This window comes from Cariama cristata, unplaced genomic scaffold (genome assembly GCF_000690535.1).
Source record: "Cariama cristata isolate BGI_N322 unplaced genomic scaffold, ASM69053v1 scaffold32846, whole genome shotgun sequence".
NCBI lineage: Eukaryota > Metazoa > Chordata > Aves > Cariamiformes > Cariamidae > Cariama > Cariama cristata.
In genome coordinates, this window is record NW_009622124.1 from 23522 (window position 1) to 48966 (window position 25445).

At 41.9% G+C, this 25445-nt stretch overlaps 1 protein-coding gene across 1 annotated transcript; it reads right to left on the reverse strand.

Annotated features, from left to right (window-relative positions):
- Positions 1-3206: 3206 nt before the first annotated feature.
- On the reverse strand, positions 3207-22717 carry PDGFRL (platelet-derived growth factor receptor-like). Its single transcript, XM_009702235.1, has 7 exons — positions 22595-22717; positions 21482-21488; positions 18266-18557; positions 10419-10570; positions 8666-8959; positions 8221-8360; positions 3207-3395 (listed from the first exon to the last, which is right to left on the reverse strand). The coding sequence occupies exons 1-7, from the start codon at positions 22715-22717 to the stop codon at positions 3207-3209; spliced, it is 1197 nt and encodes a 398-aa protein (XP_009700537.1).
- Between the last annotated feature and the right edge of the window lie 2728 nt (positions 22718-25445).

Here is a 25445-nt window from a genome sequence, read left to right on the forward strand (position 1 = left end):
CCTGAGGAAGAGGGGGAAGGTGGCAGCTGTATATTTATCTTGCTAATTCTGCCATCTCATCCCTCTTAGACTGCAGGATATCCGTGTTTTGCCAGTTCCTTTGGCAAAAGATCCTGTACAAGAGATTCAGTAGAGTTGGGGCGGGGGGGGGGGGGGGGGGGGGGGGGGGGATTTGTCCTGGCCGCTGGAACTGGAGGCTGAGGGTGTCAGCATTTCTGGAAATGTCATACGCTGAGCTTCAGCTTCAACAAGGTAATTGTGTAGCTTTGCTACACCCTTGGCCAGACCTGTTTAAGATGTCTACGTTGCACCTACTCAACACAGGTTCAACTTCAAATTAGTATTACAAAACACGATCTAAGCTTACAATAGGTTGAGTTTTACAGTACCACTTCCGTGACCGTTGTTACACTGCGGTTTAGCTAATGCTGTTAGCCAGTGGTACTGGTGACTGACATGGGAAATTACATCTTGTGTTTTTCATTAGCTTGGAGACAGAAATCGAGGGGATGGAAAGTGTTTAGGGAACTCAACTGGAGAACCACTTCAAACCATTTTACACAAGGCTTGAAATATCTTGGCTACTGATGAGGAACACAAACGTATAAACAAGACTGTTAACAGTGCTCATACAGCGAGTAACCTTGTAATATACTTAAACTTGTGACTATTTCATCATTCAATTTACTTAATTTTCCACAATGTACAAGTTAAGAGTGCTGTTTCTATGGAACATTATGCTCTCTTTGAATCCTCTGTAGGGCACTGTATGTACCACTTGTTAGTGGAGTGAGTACTTAAAATGTTTTCTAGGGGTTTCAAATTTAACTATGAAAATCCTCTGTGGGCTACAACTTAGCTTAAAGTATATCTTGGAACATTCTTATTTTCTATGGTCAAAGAGATTTGATCACATGTATTTGAGCTGAATGCTTAAAAAATAAATTTTTTTTGTACTGATTGAAGGGTTTTTTTTTTCTCCTGCTTATATTAGTCAAATGATCTTTAATCTAAGGAGGAACATTCCTCCTCATACTAAAAACTCTTAGTACCTGCTCAGCGCAGCAGAGCAGCAATAGTGAAGCTTCACTGCACAAATTATTAATGTTCAGCTAACCCTTAGCAAATTTTAACTTTAACTCTTGCTACTCTAATATAGTTAGATGTTACACAGAGCTTGCTTGTGATTATTAGCGATTCAGTTTGAGTTGGCTGTTAAAAAAAGGAGAATGTAGATACCACTACAGACTTAAGCAATAAGAAAAGACTTCAGCACAGTTGGCTTAATATAGGGACCCAATATGCACATGGCTGGTAAAGGCATCCTGCAGGACTCATCGTACTAAAATGCTCACCTTATTCAGGAAAACTTGGGTGTGAGCAAAGCCACATAGAGCTTAGCAATCTGCCAGGCCATGGCACCAGAGCAGTTGTCTACCCACTGCTAAGAGCTTTATTATCTTGGTTGCAATGTTAGTGCCTCAAACAAAACATGCAAGAAGAGTGCATACAAATGGCTGAAGATCAAGTGTAGTGTATCCCTTCCTGTGACAGAGAAGGGGAAAGCTTTTCCTGGCTACCAGTACAGAAAGTATCAGAGAGTAAGTAATACAAAGGCTGTTAATTTGTTAATTTCCCTCCACAATACAGGAAACTCCTCATCTCTAAACTTCTTGCAAGTAGAATCTTTAATGCTCGTATGACAAAATGAAGAATCCTTGTGTACAGAAATGAGACTACAGCAATACCTGTTCAGTGCTTGTCCTGGTGGTCTGAAAGAATTAAATAATTCTGTTCATCTGTAAGCACTGTTTCACTGTTTTTCTCTGAGTATTAATATCTCAAGCTTTAACTTAAATACCATGTGTTAGCAAAGGCTTTGTTTCATCCAGTAACTTTTACAGATTTTTTTTTTTTGGTAATTTCTTTAGTATATAGTTTCCTTCAGGAAAATTGAGAAACCTGCTCACCATAAATATATGCCAAAGATCTAGTGCTAGTCAAGCAATTGAACAAATTATTTTCTTCAGACAGATAGATACTTAACGTTAACTAGTAGTTCCAACTCTAATGATAAGTTTCAAAGGAAGTTACAGTGATGTTTGAGTCTGTACCAAGTAGGTTGTTGCCTTTCAGGCTACTTATAAAACGTTGTTAATCAAGTTCTTACCTTTTCTCTGGAAAATTCCTTTCCTTGTATTGGTAACTAAACCCAGGCTGAGAGAGGCAGTTGTGTATTTTTCTAGAGAATTCTGTGTAAATGAAACACCTTTCCTGTCCTCCTAAGGAAATTAATGCAATTGAGTTGAACCTGTTACTAACCTGCTATATAACCAAATGTTATTTTAATGTTGCATCTGGGTTTTCTTCTGTAGATGCTGCTACATAAATAAACACAAGTTCTACCTGTAGCAAACAATTTGCTACATAATTTAGTAAATGTAACACCATACATCTATTGAGGAGTGAACTCTTAATAAGCTACATATTATAAGGTTGTAAGAATGTAACACCATAGGGAAAATCCAACATACCCAACCACTTACAAGTTTCTGGAGATGCCCTCTAGCACCTTAAAATATATTTACTATTAATCTTCCCCAAGAGTGAGAATTTTATTTGTGTGTTTACGTCTCTATACATATATGAAATGAACACACACACATTTACATTTTCATAATGTTCAGAAATTTAATTATTCTTGCAAAATAAACATTTGCCATTGGCTTATTTTATAAGAAGTTTTTGTTGTTGTTTTTTTTTTTTCGGTGGTTGTTTTTAACACATATGTACTCTAAACTTTCTAACTGCACAGCACCAGAAGGGATATACCTGCTTGGTGGATTTTTGAGTTCTTACATATATAAAAAAAGCACAAACCATACAGCAGGTTCACCTTACGAAAGGGTTTGAGGAAATAGATCATATGCAAAGGAAAGCCCAAGAGCACCTAGTCCTAAGTATAATACGCCCTATGCATGTCCAGGCTTAAACTTCAATGCTTCATCATAGTTCTCTTAACTCACAACTGACAACTGCTGGGCATGGGGACTCTGTTATGCCTATCAAGCTAGTGAATATGGAATGCATTGACACAGGAAAAGAGACAGTGATAGAGAAAACTTCATTTAAACGTTAATAAAGAAAATAAATTGCTAAAGTGTCAAATAACATACAGTTCATTCTATGTCCAGAAGCCTTTCCTATCAATTTAGTTCAACTTTAGTAGCTACTGTTGTTTCTCCTTGTAGGTTCCGAGCTATACACACGTAGTTTCCAGCATCTCTGGCTTCAAAATCCTCAACAAGAAGAATGCTCTTTGAGATTCTTGTGGTATGTCCAGTTCCTCTGTTTATCAACCTCCAGAAGTTTTGGATAATTACAGGCCTTGCAGACTGTTGAAAAGGAAAAAAAAAAAAACAAAACAAAAACCACAACACACAAACCACTAACAAAACCCAAACCACCCATGTAAGAGAGTAGGTGATTCTGCAGAGTGTATTTAGTGTCATTACCCTATCGGTCCCTCAAGCCAGAGGTCAGATAGGAGAAGCCTTATATTCAAAGGTCAGCCTTAAGTGAGGAAACTGAAGGTGTCTGGCAGTTGCAGCAACATTCCTCCATGACATACCAAGAAGTTACACCAAGTAAGGGTAAAGCAACAGCTTTGCTATGCCAAGTGCAGGTACCGTGTCTCTGTAGCCAGGTGGTGGGCTGCCAAAGCTCTGCCTGGACTACAGAAATGAGCTCCAGGCCGCTTAAGTACGGTTATGTTTGAGTACTTGCTTGATAGGTGAGGTATCTCAGGGAAGAAGTCAGGAGAGATGCGGAAGCTTATCTTCAGACTTTCAGCACGTGCCAAAAAGGCAGGCAGCAGTGGCATGAGTTAGTTGACCAAGCTTTAGTTAGCTCTCTTTCAGCACAGAGAATAGCTTTGAATAGTGTGTTGCAAACTAATTCCTCCTCTTCCTCTAGTTTGAGGAACATTTAATAAAATAACATAAACAGTAACAATTCACAAATGTGTCTAAATTAATCCTCACATTATGCTTTCCAAAATGCTTATGTAACTTCAAAGCCAAAAAGATAAACAAGGATGCTTGGAACGATGCTTTTTAAGTTTTTGTCATTATAACAGGCATTGGGGTTTTTTTTCCTCTTCTGTAAGAGAATTCTCTGGTGGACTGTTTATCAGCTCACACTCCCTGGCACCTCAGAAGTCTGCCAGGACTGGGTAAGAGAAACTGGCCCAAAGGTACACCAGCACACTCTCTTCCCTTCCAAAATCCATTCATGCTAGTCCACAGCTTTAGTCCTGTCAGCTTGTGCTATACCCATAACCTGGATAAAACTGGTAAGAGAGAGAGGTTTTTTCTTGGAAACCCTCTTCTCTTGCGTCACAAAATAGATGGATTAGCCATTTACCAGTATGAATACTACAACGCTTAAGCTAATAGTAGCAAAAGGGTAAGTTAGACACTTATCTAGAGCCAAAGCTACAATCTCATACTTGCAAAATGACCGGTACAGAAGAAGCTGCCAGTCTTCCTGAAGCTTAGGGCTGAGTCGCAGTGCAGTCAGGGAATGCCTGGCAACTGGGAGGCATTTACAGCTAGCAAGAACTTTTTTGAAAAACTGGTCATCTCATCTAGAAATTCTTAACGCTTTAGAAGGAATCCAGCCACTCAGCAGAGCTCTACCTAGCAGAGCACTACCTCCTCTTCCCAGCCTGACAATCAAGTACTACTGCACAATTAATTCAAGCCTAAGTTAGTTCTTAAATATAGCAAGTGGAACTTCCCTGACCCTGCTGAAAGTGAAGGTAAAGGCCATGTAAGGCAGATGCTATTTGCCTGGCTGGGCTACTGCTAGCCTACTTTTTCCCCAAACTAATTCCCTTCTGCTTTGAAGCTAGTTTCAGGGAATCATAGTAAGGAGCAGATTAGTATGCATTCACAGCAGGTGAATGAGCAAATGCAATTGTCAGGAAGTGGCACAGGAAAACCAAACTGAGTGAGAGAGAGTAAGAGGAGAGGTCACTGACTACCGAGATGAGACGAGGGTCTCTCCGCTGCAACATACCTAGGAGCAGGCCGGAGCAGCATGCTGCTTCTGCTCAGGGACCAAGTGGTAGGTGACAGCCCAGATGCTGGGCCGGGGACATACACACACACACAAACTATCACTGAGCTCCCCACACTGACAGCAACAATGAATGGAAACACCCAGTGAAGCTTAGAACGTTGTCAGTCCTTTTTCTTGCACAAAAGGAGGTGTATCTGACCAGCAGCACTGATGGTCCTCTCTTCTCCCTCCACTCCCACCTTTTTCCTCTGCAGTATGTGAATACTTCCTTAATAAACATTAAGTCTCGAACAAGCGCACAGTGCTTCTCTTCTGACATGTAGTTCATCATTTTGTTGGGGCAGAAACCCAAACGCAACTCCTCCCTCCCTATTCCGGGGCACAGCTGGAGCTGAGCCCATTTACTGCAGTGGATCAGCACATCGGCCCTTTCCAGGGGAGATGCAGGCCACGGGTCAAAGTCTCCCTCTCAGCCCCCATAGGTGGGTGCAGTCAGAAGGCGCAGTCCCCTGCCGACAGCACACGTGCCCTGCGCTGCACCCACCGCCAACCAGGGAGATGCACCGCGTGGGTTTAGCCCTTCATATTCCATCAGTGCTAGGGAGGCACAACTGCAGCGTACACCAGGTGCTGCAAGACTGCTGGAAGCAACTGGGCCAGGAACAGCCAGCAAGCAGGCTTGGGAATGCTTTCACAGCTGGGAATGATGTGAAAGTAGCAAGGGGTGGACACCAAGATACAGTTTCAGAAGGCCAGGCTGAGTCTAGAATTTAATTCCTTCCATTGTTTGATCTTAGTAATTACAGTTAGTTAGAAGAGACATAAAAAGCAGGGTTTGCCCAGTCAGTTACTGCAGCCCTGCAAACAGACAGTGAGAGAAGCTAACAAACAAACCCAAACAAACCAACCTCCCCCACACGGAGAAGAAACCCTGAAGACCGTATCAATCAGCAAAGCTAATGTGAACAGAGGGGCATCTCTTCACTTCCCCGCCCAAAGAGTGAATGGTTACAGGACTGTCAGAGGTAAAGCCCCACCTTGAAGGATGGAGACACCACCACGTTCATGCATCTCACTCAAAGTAATGCTAGGAGCTAAATTCAGAGGAAAACATTGGGCATTTAACTCAAACACCACTATTGCTCCGCAGCTCCCCAAACTTGGGGGCACTTCAGTTTTCCCTAGCATTTTACTTTTTACTTCACCAACAGCTGCAAGTTTCTCTGCTCATTCAGACATCTGCCCCTTTCCTTCCTGACTTCAGGTGGACACCAGAAACAGGAATTCTGCCAAACTCTCCCAGCGTCACTCCAGTAGTCACTCCTCAGATCCCTTAATTCATGCTACCAGTACCAAGCCCCTCACCAAATGCAACTGAGGCTGCCCTCGTGGAACAGCCAGGACACGGCAGGGAGGGCAAGTCGGTAATTGCTGACAAACCTCAGACTTCAATAGTCTCAGAAAGCAGCAGGAAAAAAAAAAAAAAGAGGAGGTGGCAGGGAGAGGGGGAAGCAAAAGAACAAACTAACATTTAAGCAAGGACTAGAAACCTGGTTCTACATGCCCAGTGCCCACACCAACAGTTCAAACCCCTGTTGTCCTCACTTGCTCTCCCACTATTTTTTCCTCTGAAGAGGCACGCACCTTCCCATGACAGCGGTGTGCTGCAGTCTTTATCTTAATGGCCAGAGCAAACTTCTGGGGCTTTAGATTTGAATTTTCTCAAGCCTAGTAAGCACTGAACTCCAATCACTCACTTCAGCAATTACCTCTGCCGTTAAATTACTTAATTCTATGCTGGCTCAGGGAGACCAGTGCCGATACAAGGGCCTTATTAGCAAGCTCTTCATCGTTCTTTGACAACCCAGCACCAGGAGGGCTGGCAAATCATAGAACGGGTTGGTTGGAAGGGACCATAAAGCCCATCTGGTTCCAACCCCCCTGCCATGGGCAGGGACACCTTCCACCAGACCAGGCTGATCAAAGCCCCATCCAACCTGGCCTTGAACACTTCCAGGGATGGGGCAGCCACAACTTCTCTGGGCAACCTGTGCCACTGCCTCACCACCCTCACAGTGAAGAATTTCTTCCTAATATCGAACCTAAACCTTCCCTCTTCCAGTTTAAAGCCATTGCCCCTTGTCCTATCACTACAGGTTCTTGTAAAAAGTCCCTCCCCAGCTTTCTTGTAGGCCCCTTTAGGTACTGGAAGGCTGCTCTAAGGCCTCCCTGGAGCCTTCTCTTTTCCAGGCTGAACAACCCCAACTCTCTCAGCCTGTCTTCATATGAGAGGTGCTCCAGCCCTCTGATCATCTTCATGGCCTCCTCTGGACTCGCTCCAACAAATGGTATAAAATGCAAAGCCTCAGGTCCTAGAGGATTGCTCTCTGGTGAAGGGTTCCATCTTCCAGCAGTCCTTCCTTTGCTCCTAGCCTACTTAGGATAAACAGCAGTAGCAATGAGGCTGGTTAAGAAACAAGTCCCTATTGTAACTGGTCAGGGTGGGCAGAGGGAGAAGAGAGGGGAACATCACAGATGCTAGTCAGATACACCTTATCTTGTGCAAGAAAAAGGACTAACAAAGTTCTAAGATTCACTGGATGCTTCCAGTGGATTTTTTCAGATGAGGCTGGGCAGAAGCAGATTTCTGTGCTTCTGCATGTGGGCAACAAGTAAGCTTAAAGATTCTGTGCTGTGATGATTTGTGTGCCGGAGCCATGGAGCTGGAAGGGGTATTAAATGCAGAGGCATCGGTGAGGCTTTGTGGCTTGCCCTAGAATAGCTTCCTGACGCTGGCTGGCTTTGACCCTGTCAGAGGCTTTTCTTTGTAAACACTGCCAGAGGCCAAGTGTCTCTGGAATGGAAACCGGAGGGAGGAGCGAGCTTTGCTCAGCTTTTTGCCAACATGGGTAGAGCTCTCCAGCTTCATTCCTGCGCTGCTTCTAGGCTCTCAGGGAAAGATGGGCTGAAGTTCAAAAGTGATCTGCTGCCTCCTCCTGCCAGCGTGCCTGAGCTAGCAAGAGGCAGGCACCGCAAACCGAAAGACTCTTCACTCCAAATCTAGACACTGAGTGGCATTCAAAGCATTGCCTTTATGAAGAACAAGCCATTTCAGACAGGGCACGCATCTCTTACCTCTTGCCCTGGGTACTGCCACCTGAAGTCCACATCGACATCTGGCTCCCCGAGGACTGTGCAGATTACGTGAACGCTGTCACTGACTTCTGCTCTATTGGATGACGCTGCAATCGTGGTTGAGGGTGGGCCCTTGGGAACTGACAGGAAGACAGTGTTTGGAAGTAGAAAATTAGTTTCCAGAGTTAAATACACTGATAAAAAGAGTGTAAAAATTTTTGCCTCAGTTTGCCTAACGCAACAGGTAATCGATGTATACCTGCAATTCTCCCTTCTATACTGAGAAACTGCTGGAACTTAAACCTACCAAGTTCTATCATATACATATTTAATCAAGATTTTAAAACTCTTACATTACTTAACTACTTTTTTAAAATTTGTTTTCTAAACAATGTCAGCAGAAGAAACAAGAGTCTGTGTAAACATATAGAAAACTGCACTTTACCTTCCACATATAGTAGGTGATACTTGATGGAAATCTGAGGTGCTCCCTGTGACTCTGCTTTGCAGTAGACGATACCTTTATGATCAGAAGTAGGGTGCTGGTAGACAAAACCCTTCTTCACATCATAAATAATATCTGTTCCATCTGTTTCAATTTCTTCTGCTGGAAATTCCCTGTGTAGAGTTACTTTTGCTGAAGGAGTAGTAACACGGCATGGGATGACTGCAGGTTTATCTGGGTTCAGGTAGACAATCTCAAAATAACTGGGAGTAGGCACAAAAAGTTCTTCTTTATCTGTGCAGAAGAGTTGATATAGTCAGAATAACGTCTACATCTTGGTTTAAACAGAGAGAAAGTACATATGACAAGAGAAAATAGCTCTAAGCAACATTAAAAAATTAACCCAAAGCTTTTTACTTTAAATACGCACACACAAAAGAAAAAACCAAAAACTTCTCTAAGCTGTAAGTATATATTTATATTGCTTGCATTAAAACGTTAAAACAAAAAAAAAAAACCCTAGAGTATTCTTCACTGTAATCAGATTTTTTTAATCTTAAGAAAATCTTTGGAATTCTTTTTTAATAAGTTTCCAAATACTCACCTGGATCTAGTTCTGTTCACTCGCCCACTTTTAAAGGGTAACACACATAAAAACCCACCACCACCAAGATAAGCACTACTAGAAAGAGATATTCTTTGGAGCTACAGTCTTTTTATACATATGATTTTAGGCAAAATGTTTGATTTACTGCTGTAAGTAGCTGAAATATTTAGTGCTTTTAGAATGACTGTTAGAGTATTTCCATATTTGGCTTGCTGCTTAGAAATACAAAGCTGAAACTCCTCTTTCTAGCATGAGCATTTACATAATAACTTGCCTGAAATGTTTATTCCAGCCTTTCTAAAGGAATATATCCTCAGAAACATTAAGCACCTCTGATAAATGGCTTCTCCACAGTCTCATGGTCTAATTTAGCTCCAAAAACATATCGCAAACAATCTAATCTTGGCATTTCGTACCAAAATATTTACTAGCCAAGAATGCTTCAGCTCTAATCAGGCAGCAAAGGTTGTTTTACCATTCAGAATGTTTTCCATGAGAAGAACAAATTAACCATTAGATTTCAGCTCTGTTGTACCACGTAGCAGTCAACTGTGCACAGTTACCTACTATGACCCCACCCATGCAGTATCAGGGCTACAGTCAACCTTAAGCTCTGGGGGACAACACATGTACTTAAGAGTGTTTTGCCTCTCAACATGCTACATAGACACTTGGGAGAAATTGTGGCCTTACCAACATCAATGAAGCCAAGATTTTTAAGTCAGTCAGTGCAGGTAAGTGGAAGGTGGAGGGGAAGTCCACATGGTCATCTGAATGCCATGACAAAATGGATCTTCAGCACAGATTTATTTTCTTTATCCAAACACATTTTCAAAAAGTAAACATTTTTTATTCATTTTGTAGAAAATCCTCAGAACACGTGTTAGTATTTTCAAGGGTATTTGCTTTCCATTGCATTATGCATTATTTTGGGCACACATCTAGCATAATCTATAGGGAAAATGGACTTATAAATCACACTAAGCAAGTAATTTTCTGCTCACCAGCACTGTCTTCCTTAACATCCACTAAAAAAAGATGAAAATTGTGGAAGAAAAATCTTGACAGTGAAATCGCTGATGTAGCTTTATTCCTGTCTTACCAGCAAATATATTTCCATTAACAATCCCCCAGTGAGTTAATTACCTGTGAAAAAGATGTATGTTGAACCTGTTTTAGTTTCATCCTTCCTGCATTTGTTACCATTGCACAGCTGAAGCCAGCAGCCATATTCACCTGTGTCCGCTGCAGTGGAGTTTGCGAGGATCAGCTGACCATACCTGTCAAGCTGCTTTATACTGGGGAGAAGAAAAACAAAAGTCAGACAAGCACAGATGTATGTCCTCATACATTTCTGTCAGCTCACTTCTCCTTTTGAGTTTTTTACTCCTACTCTGCAACCGATCCACCTTTTGCTTTCAGAGCTATGTTGCAGCTTCCTTTTTGCTCCAGCAAAGACCTGCTTACAGGAGTTGTTTTATTGATTTCAACTACACACAAGCGCTTGCAAGCCTTTGCCTTGTACAGTTCATTCCTGGATTCCTTTCAGTCCCCATTCTGTAAGTGGGCTGTCACTGCTGTAGCCGATACGTTCATCTATGTTTTGTCTCAGTTTGTCAACGTATACTCCATATTTTCATGTTCCAAGTCAACCTGCATGCATCTCAGTCCTTTTTTGATACCATTAACTGTAGCACCACTTCAATAGTATGTAACAAAGATAAACGAGGAGCAGTAAGTAGCAGGTACTTTAATAAGAGTTTGACGATTTATGTCTGCTTTCAGCATGAACACTTGCCCATCTTTTAACATACTGGTCCAAGTTTCCGCTTGCAAACACCATCATAAAGACCTGCTTTCTCAGCTTGGATTTGTTCTGCAAGGAAGTCGTCCTGCACTGCCTGCTCCTTTGCCCTAAGCCATCTCACTGGCCTCCTCTCGCTAGAGTTTCCTCATCACCCCTCAGCTATTTCAGAGCATGACTCCAAGAACCGCTGGAGGTGTACTGGCAGTGTCACCATGTAACTATGCAAAATTCAACTCTGTGTGATTATTTCAGACTTCATTTGCTTTTTTCTCCTTCTCCTGAATTTCCCAAATACATCTCTCAGTGAGCTGACATCCGTAAATGTGCAAATATTTATACATATGTAGATACTGACAATGTTTCTGAGGGCCAAAGGTCCCATCTATGAAATTCAGCAGCTACAATCTCATCTTGTTCTTGTTTTACGTTAAGGTTTGCTTTCCTGGCTCCTTCTTGCAGACAGATGGTGTTATAGTTGGCAGTCTGATGTGTTGCCTTTTGACGGATTGCAAAAGCAACAGTCCAACAGTACCAGTTCCCGGGGAACCCTTTCAGGATAGCCGTGTGTGGTAGGACCAATGTGCTCCACTGCTGCTCTGACCTTTAAAGATGTTATTTTCAACCACCTGCCTTTACATGGTAGCACATCCAGAACACGAAGGTTTCCTGCTTTCCTTTGCAAGATGTGAAGTTATAAGGTCATTTCTGCTCTAACCAAGTCAGGAGAGATTTTTCCAGTTTTAGGCGTTTGATAGCAAACTTCTTTTCAGCATTTCAAACAGGGTCCGGACAAATACATAGCTTGCATGAAGTCTGAACAGCTCCCATACTCTTGCTCAACTGTGAGTTCTCTTAATGTTTATTATCCTCCTATTTCTTCTTATTAATGTGGCAGCTATTCTGTAAGGCAGATGCTCGAATCATTTATCTCTGGGATTAGCATGCTTTGAAGACATTCTCACCCTCTAACACCTTGTCACCATGTAACAGCGGTACTACAGACATGCCCAACAGCTCTGCGTGCTCTAGATGCTCTATTTTGCTCACATCTCCACTGCAGGCAGCCCCCCACTAACTGCTTACACAGAGGCCACTATTTCCAGCTACATGCACCTCCAAATCCCCAGCTCCCCTGGAGTTCTGCTAGCAGTTTGCACTGCTATCAGCAATCATAAGCAACAGTTCACGTAACCCAAGATTTGGCCTCCAGCCAGGGCCAGCAGCTTAGAAATTAAAACCACAGCAAATACACAACCCAAAAGAGGGCTAACTGAGAATCACCTTTCCCATCAGACAGGGACAACTTTCCCTCCAACACCATCAGTACCCTCATCCACCACGGGGCAGTTCTGAGGCCTGCCTAAGGAAACAGGCAAACCATGTTTCCTACCCACTCATGCATTTGTCCTACATAATCTCGTCTGATTCTGCTTTTTGGAATCATGTCATTATGGAGTAGTAGCATCTTCATTTTTAATATATACGCTACCTTATAATATAAGCTATCTTCTTTTTTTGGATAAGCTTTGAGAGATTCCTATTCGTGCAAGAAATCCTGTTGTGTATCATACCCAACAGGAAGAAAAGAAATATCCCAAACATGTCCTAGTCTGTATTATTATTATTATATTATTATTTAGTTGCACAGTTCACATTTCATGGGCTACATGACTACATCAGCATAAAATGTTTTGCAAGTATCCAGTACTAAATGTCAACATTACAGAGAAACCATTACGCCAGAACATTTTTTCCTCCAACTGTTAATGCAGACACTGAACTATAGCTCGAAATCCCAACAGACACAAAAAGAAGGTCAGAGTTAATTAATCATTGTACAGCGTGTTCTACTTAACTGAGAACAAGCTATGCAGTAATCAATGGAAATAGCCTAGCGAGGTAGTCATCCACAAACATGCACTAACAAAACCTGGCAACTGAGAGTGAAAGTGTTGATACTTGTCACATGACCATATTAAGCAGACAAAACAGGCCATATAAAGTAAATTATAAATGGTAAATCCTGCAGCTGACCAATATTTCCAGGATAACTTTTATTTCATTAGTATTTTAGATGCTGGGAAATCTCACTCAAAAGCCAAAACTTTCCTGTGTTCTACATATCACAAAGCAAAAATGTTGTACATACAAATACTTCAAGACTGTTTAAAGAACTAGAAAACTACTCCAAAAATCCTATTCCATACATTCATCTTACTAAGCTTTAGTCATTTGAAGTTCAAAAGATCTTTGCCAAACTATGCCAAGTTTAGAAGCTATAAAAAAAGGACAAAAAGACAGTGTACATAGCATCACTCAAAGAGCATCTAGCAAACTCCTCTCAAGCAGCTGCATTCATACTGACAAAAGAGAGTTTATCTCAAATACAAGCTCACTAGGAGAGGAACATAACATCTTACTGTTTAACACAAGAAAATCATCCCTAGCTTTCAGACTTCAGAGACATGGAACAAAATGAAATTTTGTTATACACACGAGTACAACCGACAGCCCACTAAGCCAGCAGGAGCCCGCATTCACTGAAAACAGTCTAATTTTGCCTTCTACAACACCATTTCCTCAGTACTTGTGAGAGTGCTCCCATCCGTACACCCCTTGCACACACAAACGTGCACATGATGCATGTCCAGCTCTTTGCCCCAGCTTCTTCCACAGGAGCAGTTCCGTTTCACATGAGTTTATTTACCAGACAAAGTTCTGTGACAAATACAGCTGGTCTTCACCAAGTGAGAGACCCGTGCTCCCAGTCAGACAGAGCAGAGACGATGTGAAGTTTGACTGCCTTCACCTACAGCAGCTTTTTGCTATAAAGCGTTAGAAAGGGAAAAATGTGCTTGCCCTTATTTTTCTTTCATCCCTCTCAGTTTTTGATCCTTCTCATGCATTGTATGATCCAGTTTCTGGGTGAGCCTACAGTCATTAATTTGTTATGCACAGTCTTACAAAACAGCATTCCAGCCCTGCAGTTCTGGAGGTACACGAGCTACCTTTGACTGTTAACACCGCCAAGATTTTTGGCCGCTTCAGCCAGTACACAAAATTTTCAGACAACAAGTTGTGTGCAGGGTATATTTAATGCTGCACAAGGCAAGAGAGCATTACAGATAATAAGCTAGTCCTGAAGCGAGCTGGTGTGCGTCCTTAACTCGGGAGCCAAGTTTGCATGATTCTAGCTTTCTCCCCAGAGTTGCATTGCACGGTACAGTCTCTAAAGCTAAGTAATTAATTTCAGTGTGTACTGTTACTTACTCCAGTTCGGATAGTGCAAAGAGAGGATATCTCCTCTGGCTCAACAAGAAACAGCCAAAGAGTCCTCCTCCTTTCACTCAGCATCTTTCCCTCCTCCCACAGGATAATTTTAGCATCTGTGAACAGCTACAGACCTAACAAGAACCTAGTACAGCAAGCAAAAATATTTTATTTACCAGATCCTAACGTACACCTACAAAGACAAACTCAAAGAAAGCATAGCCACTAACACTACAGAAATGGCTTTTCTAATTACAGTCTCTTCCTTCTTAGAAAAGTCATATTGTCCTCCAGGCTGCTGTATTCTCCCTACCATATGGGTGAGTGAAAGACATGATCAGCACAGCATGGAGACAAAACATCTGGCTTTTATCTCTACTTCTTTTTGCAACCACACATAGGAAATATGTTATGTGGACATTAAATTTAACTAGTTGCAAACCAAAACACCCTCCTCTTTCAGAACTACAGACAGGAAAGAGAACACAGTGTCTTCAGCATCAGCTCCTGCCCTGGACCTCTGCTCTTAACAAACCCTCTGACCAACTGAGGGCCCCCACCACCCCAACCCTTAAGGTCTCTTCTGCCTCCCGTAACCGCAATTGTTAGATGCCAGGCTCCCTAAGCCTCCTCTTGTAGCAGCTGGAGTTAGAAGATGTTAGCAGTTCCCGAGACATAAACCATCTTGCTTATTGCTAAAATTCCCACCAGACCAGCTGAATTTGTACATCTCTCCTATTATTTAAAGGAAAAAAAGCAGGAATTGGAGGGATGCTTGAGCATCTGTTGCTGTAGGGATGTACAAATGAGCCAAAGCACGGTAGTCATTATTCCCCAGCAATTGCATGGGCCTCAGCGTCATTGCCCCTCCTCCTCTTTTATTCTCCAGGCCTGGCAACCATCTTCTTCTTCACCTCCCATTACCTCCTCAGAGCCCAACCTCTTCCTCCCTGCTGCTGCCACCAACATTGTTTGCACCAGTGCCCCAACTCCAGCAAGACCAGCATGGAAATCCAAGGTAAGAAAGCCCGGCACAGTTACTTAGCTCGGGTTTCACCCCACGCCTCAGTCACTGGTAATGAGGGGATGACCTTATACTTGGTCTGTAAGCACTCAAAAAGTGTAAGAAGATACTGGAGAGATATCTATCCAGATGATTAAACAATTTTTGCTGTAGGTTATCTGCCACTAATTTTTTTCCGATGTTCCCCCCTTTGCCCTATATTCAGCATTTTGTTTTAAAATAATGAGCATAACGTATTCATAAAATTTTTAAATTTGCCTACCGTAGTCAGTGCTTGGTGCATGGTCTTTTGTATGCTGTAAGGGAAAGCTAAGCTCCTCTTGAAAGAGGATAACATTATTAACCATCATTAACCTTTTCTGCTGCCAGTTCACTTACAAACACTACTAACCGAGCTAACTAAATAACATGCTATCTTCATGATACTTTCAGTTAAAGCTTTCTAAAAACCACGGAATATAAGTATCATATTTCACATTCTACAAAGCAGGCTTCGTTTCATATGCATCTATTGGCACTACAGCAAAGGTCTTGAGATAACTAACAAAGTCATGCTAAATATGTGATGAAGATATAACTGCACAGATTCTGCAGTCAATGTCTCCGTAAATTAATACTATTCCGTGACTCTGAAGCGCGCTACTAATCTACGTTTTCAATTTTTCTAGTTAATTATAGGATCTTCTGCTTATGTTTAAAATTGTTGATTCAGTCTAACTCAGCCTTACTGCTTCAATAACTTATTTCAAAATAATTTTTCTAAAGCAAAGGTCATCATATTTCAATATAGACCCTTATATTTTAGCCTAACATACTTCTAAACGACAATACTTAGGCAAGTTCTATCCAGCCAGCCAAAATGTTTTACAGCATTTATTTTGTGTGATATTACTAACTTTTGTCATATGATTAAAATATCACAAATACTGTGAACTTGAGTGAAAACAGAAAGGTAAGTTGCTGAGGCAACAATCCCAAACTACAAAATACCATACTACACAATTAGGAAATGTCTATCTTTTTTCCCCAAACTACCTTAAATTCTTGTATTTGGTCCCACGTGCATCACTAGAGAAGCACTTAATTTTGCAAGAGAGGAATGAAGTGTCAAACAAATAACGAAGCACCACCCAGACTCCTCCCCAAAGACTGTGAATAACTGCCTTGCCTTCTTCAATGCCAGATGCTAACACTCAGATAACATGACCTGGAGGTCTACAGGACTAAATCATGCCCCCGACCTGTTCGCAGAGGCACAAGACGTACGACGCCCTTGAAAACGACCACCACCACCGCCCCTCCCGCACGGCCAGGTCTGTGCCGCAGCTCACCACCGCCACCTACTGGACGGAGTCCAGATAAAACATCTTTTCTTGCAAAAGAAAAAAGCAGCAGTTATTTAAATGGGTCACAAGATCTTTGGAGAGATGTTGCTGCGATAAGGCCTCAGCAGCAATAGGCTGCAACGTACTATGACAGAAGCCCTGCACTAGCTACAGAGGTTTATTCAGTCAGTGTAGTTCTTGAACTCCTCAGCCATTGGGGGAACAAGAAAATAAACGCTCAGAGGAGCTGGCTCACGAATTTCAGAAGGATATGCCAGAGGTCACAGTGTATAACTGCCAATCTACAACACTCCCCTTTGAAAAGAGAAGTGGAAAGGAGAAGGATATATCTGAAAGATTAATTAACTGGGAGTGATTTTAAGGTAGCTTCATACTTGTAAGTGAAATGGATCGGAGATCCAGGTAAGCTCCATTACTTACAGCGTGCATACACACTTGTACCTAATTTAGGAACAGAAGGACAATAGGAGTTGGTATCTTTGCTCATACCTCTGTGCCACTCATCTAATAATCCAAGAGAAGCTCCTTACAAGCTCTCAGGGCACCATTCACAGTGCTCCAGTCTCCTCACTACTTGTCTTTCCTAGACACACAAATCTTCATAGAACAGCCAGTGAAAACAAACACTACTTGTGGCAAAAAAACCCACACCTGTGGAAAACATCTGTCAGCTTCTTATACGCCCCTCCTTTTAAATACAGAACTAAATCACTACATTTAATCTACATTTAGCTATATGTACTATCCTCAAAAACTGGGAAGGTAAACAAATGTATGAGCTTTTGGAGATGATGTTTAGAGCAACAGGACACTCACCTGGTGTGGCAGAGAAAGGGAGAAAGTCCTCAGTTCCTTTTCCTGCTCTAAAGCTATTTATTTAGTGACATCTTAATGGAAACCACATGAAAGAAAGAGCCTTCCTAAACCAATGTGACTATCCTCAGCATTAAACCCTGCCACACCACAAGCCCTGCAATTCACTTTTGCACACAAAGGTAACTTTGAAAAAGTAAAGAGTAGTCTTACTTGCCCCCTAGCATGGCAGTTAGTGTATTTTTTTTTTGCTAGCTGACAGACATGGGTTTGAGCCTCTTCAGGAAATTAATCTTAGTGTCTCAGGCTGCGCTGGTTGCTAATGTAGCTACCACCTACCAGGAGCAGGTTTCTGTAGAGCAGAGTTGGTAGTGAGTACCTGACAGCCACACTCACACATTCTCTGAGTCTTACTTCAGATTAGCTCTAATGTGGCTCCCTGTTAGTAGTTGGAGCACATCGGTGTCCTGCTGGACCACATCGTCTATTTTAGATTCATCTGAAGGAAATCCAGTTCACATACTACAAGACTATTCCACAGTGCAAGTCGCAGGGTAGTAATTGGTGATGACTGAAAGATGCTCACATCCTTTTTTGTTGACATCAGAAACCACCAGATGGAACATCTTGATTGTAAAAAATGTAAACCAAAAACCCCCACCTCAACAGTGTTGAAAGTAGTAGGAAAAAGGTTCTGGATTTCTTTTCTCCCAAAAAATGAAAAATAGCTTACCTGAGTCTGGAGTCTTTAAAGGTGTCTAAGTATGAAGGATAGTTCCAAGTCACATTACTCCCTTTACATCGCAGTTCTATGCTTTGTCCTGCAGACAGACTTAAAGTGGCAGCTGGTTTCTGGAAACGACCTTTATCCATCACCTGTGTCAGTATGGACTGGGACTTCAAAGCGGAGTCAGATTCTCTCTCCTTCATTTTGGCGGTTTTGGGTTTTACTTTTTTGTTAACAGGCTTAATTTTGTTTTCCCCAGGTTCTTTTGGACGCTTACTCTTCGCAGGCTGTCCAATAACTAGTAAAATAAAGAAGACAATGTTACTGATTAGAAAAAGGTTATATAGTCTTTTTGCAAAAAAAAAAAATCTTCCTTATATCACAGAGATTAACTAAAGTCTTGTTCTTCCTATAAAGGATTTATAAAAAAAATGAGTAAGAGTTAATTTCTATAAGTTTTTGAAGTCTCTGGCATGACCCATTTTCCTGGGGAAAAAGGAAGAAAAAGAGCGCTTTCAACAACATGTGGAAAATCCATACTCGCTAGTTCACATAAACAGACAAATATGTAAGGTATGAGAACTTCAAAAATGGGAAGGGAAAGAAATACAGCATTTCTATCTCCAGTTACTTTTGTCATTTCTACCTCATATCATTGCCATTTAGTATGCAATGCTGAACAAGTTCACTGTCTTCATAAGGATGTCACAGACCCATCAATTCTGTACAACTTTTTCACACACCATGTTACTGTAATAGACACATGAAGAAAAACTGGCAAGTGTGGAACTCCACGGTGATTTATAAAATACCGATAGTGATGCAGTTCTCTACTTTTTCGGTAAGTACTGTGAAAATACAAATGGCACTTAAGTCACCTGAAGTTGTATTTAATTCATCACTTCTCTGTAACAGCCATTTGACAGTCCAGATGAAAACAGAACCTTACAGACAAATGGTAAGAGATTTCATTACATGCTAGACACAATAGGGATGCCCAGCTGCCTTTAAAAGCAAAGCAAGAGAAACAGAAAGGAAAAGTGAGGTGTCTCAAAATAAATTTTAAAAAAAAAAAAAATCAAGATAGTCCCACTTCAACTGACAGCAGGAAGCACAGATCTGTTCTTAGACGAGCCTAAAACTGCTGTCCCCAGACACCAAAAACTCCACTAACTGTGCCTGACAGCTAATTCACATTGAACACGGCTTTTCCACATGAAAATTCTCAGGTATTTTATTGTACAAATCAATCAACAAGCTCTCTCTGGAATTAAAAAAAAATAGCCCCGCTGTATACTGAGTTAGCGTGAATTCAAACCGATACTGGCTGCAGTATGAACTGCATCACTTCCAGACTCCTGCCACAGATGGCTTCTGTGATATTGCTCATGCCCCAGCCGGACACTTTGCACTGCTACAGCCTTCCGCTCCTCTAAGTCCAGGCTGATGTAACACCACGTCTCTTTTTAATGGCACAGAACCTTGTGAGCACAAATTTAAAAAAAAAAAAAAAAAACCAGGAAATTTAATCTGAACATAAGAAAACATTTTTTACTTGAGGGTGGTCAAGGACTGGCACAGGTTGCCCAGAGAGGCTGTGGAGTATCCATCCATGGAGATACTCAAAACCTGACTGGACACAATCCTAGACCACCTTATCTAGGTGGCCCTGCTTGAGCACGGGGTTGGACTGGATGATCCCAAGGGGTCTTTTCCAACCTCGGTCATTCTGTGACTCCGTGGTCTCAGCATGCAGAATAAGGTTGCCTGTGTAGGAGCATTTGCCTTCTGGTCTCACACCAACTGGAAAATAAACTGGAAGACAGCAATGCTGTAGTTGCCTTAGTTTGCCCAATGCATTTTGAACTCTTTTGGACTCCTATGTAATAAGAGTGATTTTTTTTTTTTTTTTTTTTTGAGAGGCACACATCCAGCTACTAAGGTACATCCCTCCCCTGCCACACAGACAAATGTTTTTCCCAGTCCTACATTATGAGCATTGGTGGAATTGATTGCAAAGATGCCTCACAACCTTAAAATGAGCCACAAACCAAAGAGATCAAATAAAAATGCCATCCAAAGATCATGACATTTTAAGATAAAGAGTACCAGTTTATAGTTTCTAGAAGGGAGGGTGAAACAAATATTCATGCTTCCTCCAATTTTTCTTCACACCTGTGGCGCCACTGGCCATGCAAAATTGACAGCCTTGGGGGAATGACAGTAACAAAGGAGAATTTCAAGTAAGTGGCTGCTGCCTGCCATGAAAGACCATGAAGTAGGTTTTTTTCTAGTTACTCAGAGCACATTACCCTAGGGAGTGACCCAGTGCATACATTACAGGGGCAAACAGTTGGTGCAGGAGTACTTTTCTGTGCTTTACATTAGAAAAGCTACAGTGGGTCATGCCAAATGTCTGCCTAGCCCACACCACCACACTGACACCACCCAGAGTCAGATGTCAACCAGGGACCAGAGCAACCATCTTTGACACTAGTCTCCCAGGTTCCAAGAATCTGTAGATCAAGGGATCTGTAAGCCATAGTTGCCATCATTTTATTGTCCTTGGTGGATTTTTCCTTCCTTGATTTGTCTGGCCAATTTTCAAAACTATACAAATTACACAAATATTAGATGCCCCCTAGTTTTTGTGTTAAATGAATAAATATCCATTGTTTCTCCAACAACTTTCTCTGAGGCATTCATACTTTTACAGAATTTCAGTGTCCTTCAAATATATCCTCTTCGGACTGATAAGTCCTACTGTATTTAATTGTTCCTTGTAAACAATATGCATCTTACAACAGTGCAGTTACATCATGTCTGGGTAGTGGAAAGAAGACAAAAGCAGACTGTACACCAGGTTCAAGATACGGTCAAATCACAGTTGTACGTATTAGTGGTGTCTTCCTTCCTGTCTAAATAGCTCATTACTTTTCAAGAAAGCAATATTACTAGCTGACTTTCTCTAAAATAATCAAGTCTAACTCCAAGATCACTTTCCTAAGTAGGAACTATTGGCTAGAAATTCCTAAGTAGAAAGCCACCAATGTGTATATAAAGTCAGAATCATTTGTGTTACTTTGCATCTACCAACACAAAATTTCATTCTATGTTCACTGCTCAGTCTTTCAAAATGTAGAGATCCTTCTGCAGCTCTTTACTGGCAGTTTTCTTTTCTTTTAGCAGATTTATAAGTATGCTGAAAAGCACGTGCCTTACGAGATCCCTGTGAAATTCAACAGAAAACAATTAAAAACAATTCTATGCCCATATTGCAAAAACTGAAGCTTAACTCCTACTCTTTGTTTTCTATTAGTTATTACTCCAGGCCTTCCCTGGTCTCGCAGCACCTTGGTTCCCATGGAATCTTTAACAGACTTATCAAAAGTCTTTGGGAATCCAAGTACATCAACCAACTCATCCATGGCCACACTCTTATGAAGTCCTTCAGAGAACTTCAGCAGATCTGCAAAACAAAACACACTTCTGAAGGGGAAAAAACACAAAACAGGCCGCCATACAAAGCCATACTCACTCTTCTGTAATTCATGCCTACTCATTAGTTCAATTTACAGAGTAGAGAAATCTGGCTTTGTGCCTGCTGCACCTCCCTCCAAAATCTTAACAGACTGGCATATTTCCATTTTCCTGGAAAGGAGCAGTCATGTGATAGGTTATGCACCTGAGTTCAGACTTCAGCAATTTCAGATTTAAATTTCTTTTAAGTCTCAGGTGTATATGATCAACTCATGGCACTTAAACACTGTTCATGTTGTTGATTTTTTTCTAGAGCCAATTCTTCTGGCATATTAACGAGACATATCCTCTAATGATTCTCCCCATAGAGAAAGATTCTGTCTCGGAGCCTGCTATTACAGTGCTCAGTAGGATACTGCACTCAAAGTTTCCGATATGCTTATCATGTCACCATTTTCCATTAAAACCTCCCTAAGCACCTCCATAATGAACATGGGTGCACACAATTAAGCTTTTAAATTAAGTTTTATTTTCTGTAGGTGTTCTCTCTTAGCCCCAACTCCTAGCAGCCTTATAAATTTTGTGGCCACCTCTCCCTGCCCCACCCCAGCACATCAGAAGAAAAGGATTTATGGCTGGGTTTATCCCTTTTGCAAGCTGTTTCTCAAACTCTTTCAGTCTGCCTTATTCTGGTTTTTATATTTAATCCATATGCGAGTTAGCAAGCCTCCTCATCTTATGCAATTCCCCCTTCCGAAATTAAATGCATCATTCGTTTCTTTGGCTTTTATTATTCCTGCAAGAATATTAAAACTACAGTCTGGCTGTTCTAAAGCAACATCTGAATCCAATTACCTGAGCACTGCTCCGGATCGAGTCAAGAACTGCTGCTTTTCTCGGGGGTTCTCCGAGTAATGGCTCTAAGAAGCCATCATTTGTGGCAGCTAAACAATTGCACTCGGCATCAAGCCCCGACATGTGTGATCCAGGCTACACAAGGGTAAGTAATTCCTCCTTTTGCTTTCCTATCCAGTCCTTGGTGCCCCTCTGATTTTCCTCAACAGAGCAGTCATTCTCTCCATCACATTGGATGGTCAGTTACCGGGTTGTTTGTTCTCCACAGGGTGGGTATTTCAGTCCAGATGACTTTCACTGACAAAACCCACCAGGAATCAGATTTAACACTAAAGCTTTCTTCCACACATACTGCCACTTCTCCCTTGGGGTGAGCTATTCCATCTTTCCTGGGTAATTTGTGCCCTAGTATTAGAAGGTCCCACAGACAGGCCTGATAAACCTTTTGGATAAGCATTCCCATTTCAAACCAGCAGTTCCAGTTCCCTGTTGTACCTTCCAGATCTGTCTGTAGAAGCACATAAGCTTTGGTACAGCCACCCTTTCAGCCCCCCCAAATCCTACTGAACTAGGACTGTATGTTCAAACTACTCTTTGCCATTTCCACTACATTCTGACCACCTCAATCCTGACACCTGTTCAAAGGCACACACACTCCCCCTCATCCCAAGGAAACGCATCATCCCAAACAGTATGCTCTTCCATATCCAACACTCTGCCTTTAAGAAACTGTTAAAGGCTCCCCTATGAAAGCTTTTCAATTCTAAGTGCCAGAAGCCTGGTTTTGATTTTCTCTAGATGAAAGTTTTCCTCTCCGCACAAGCTCCCTCTGTTCCACGTTTCTGTAGTTCCCAGTGAGCCTGAACACTTTCCTCCTATACCACACTCCCAGCTACACAGCGAGACTCTTGTCTGTCTGACCTTGTATTTCCCTGCAGGTGACAGCAGGGGCATTTCAGGAAACACCATCAGAGGAGCTTTTATCTTCCTACACAGAAAACCTAGTTCTGCCGCTGTGTTGTGCCTCCCCAAGAGCCGAGTTTCCAAGCAAGCCATGACCACGCTCCTCCCCAATACTCCCTGTAAGTCTGTCCAGATATCTACCAACACCACCCCTTCTGCACCTCACAGTCCTGCCTCCTTCTCTCATCACTGAACCAAGTCTTGGTATGCCAAATAACTAAACTAACTGGTACAGTAGTCTATCACCTAAGATAGAGAGGACACACAATCAAATCCCTCCAGGAACACAGAACCCATTGCCTTCATTTCCTTACCCAAACTGCAAGACTTTCCCGGGGAAGGGAACAAACGCAACTAGCCCATTTATGCAAGTACACGAACACGCCACGTTTGAGATACTTTACCATCTCTCTGGATTTATGCACACAGCCCTCCTTGTTTTAATCCAGCAATAGCACTTGTTAAAAAAAAATAAAATTACAACTTAGTAGAAAAATATTCATCAAGAAAACTACTCCTTTCTACCTCTGATCAGCTCCAAATGTCAGTTCTAAGATGTGCTCATTTCCTCTGCAACGGTACATTCAGGGTCCCTACAAACTCATCATGCCAAAGTAGGAGACTGCACATCGATATGTCACAGAAATACACCATGCAGCACTTTTCCTTCTGGTTCACAGTATTTGTCTCATCCCATCCTTTAATGTTTGTCTGCCCCTTGTTCTCGCAGATGTTACACACACGACAATCCGCAAATAAGCATTAGTCACATAATCCTAAAAAGCATCCAGTTTTGACTTGAGACATCACCTATATCCACATGCACATTCCACTGGTTTCACAGCTGCACAGGTTGTAACTCAAGAAGGACCCTGATCTTCAAGTGCCCACCCAGAGAACAAGCAAGGTCTCCCAGAAGGACAGAGGAATTGTGTTCACTGCCCACCAGGTGTACCCATTGCACACGGCAGGCCCCATGCTACACCTTGGCAGCATCAGAGACCCTTCAACTCTCATGAATACTGATGAATTCTTCCTTAAAAAAAAAAAAGGTCAGTCAAGCATGAGGTTACCATGAAGAATAATTCTTAATTACCAGGATTAAGATGAGACAGAAAAATCTTTGCGATCACAACTAACGTAACAAAACAGGTTGGACACATCTCTGTTTGTGGTACTTCAAATGGAAAGTTAATCGTCCGAACACTCATACGGACAATACAGGGTGACACATCAACACTCATATGGACAATGTGGAGGGAGATATTTCACTGTTCGTAAACTAATATAAACTAAATTAGGGAGGCTATTTTGAAATCACAGTCTACATTAGAACTTATACTTCCAGCTTTAGATAACAAACCGTCATTAAATATGCCAGGTTACCTTCTCCTGTAGCTAAAGCTCCTGGATGACACAGCGTGAAGCACTCAGTCAAACCTTGGTATAAACTTGACAAACTAAGAAAAACATAGGTCTGGGAAGTCTTTTGCCCAAGTTACAACTCTGTGTTTTTATTCTCCATTTCTCAAATAGAAAACACTTTTCTAGATGTGGTAACGTGCACCCAACAGACCAGATCTTTCAGTAGAAATCCTCTCCCGCACCACACTGGTCCACAGTGCAATTCCTTTGCACGTAGTCATAAGAAAAATTGGGCTGGAAAGAAAGTCCCTTCCCACCCCCATTCAGTTGCTCAGAGCCTTGCCTGGTTGAGCTCCAACTATCCCAATGGCTGGATACCCTACAGCCTCCTCCAACTTCTTTCAGTGCTTAACTGCTCCCAGAGTGAATGATTTTTTTAATGTTCTTGTAAGAATTTTTTCCTTACGAGCTCCTGGGCCACTGGCGGTAACTGCCCCTTTGCCTTTCACCACACGCCTCAGAG

What these genes read in the sequence shown, in the direction of transcription:
- PDGFRL (XM_009702235.1), bottom strand. Translation starts at nt 22,717, where the DNA reads ATGTCGGGGCTTGATGCCGAGTGCAATTGTTTAGCTGCCACAAATGAT. An exon ending in TTTAAAGACTCCAGACTCAG is followed by an intron (nt 10,571 to 18,265) that starts GTAAGCTATTTT and finishes TCTTCTCCCCAG; the next exon opens with TATAAAGCAGCTTGACAGGT. An exon ending in GGCAGTACCCAGGGCAAGAG is followed by an intron (nt 3,396 to 8,220) that starts GTAAGAGATGCG and finishes CCTTTTCAACAG; the next exon opens with TCTGCAAGGCCTGTAATTAT.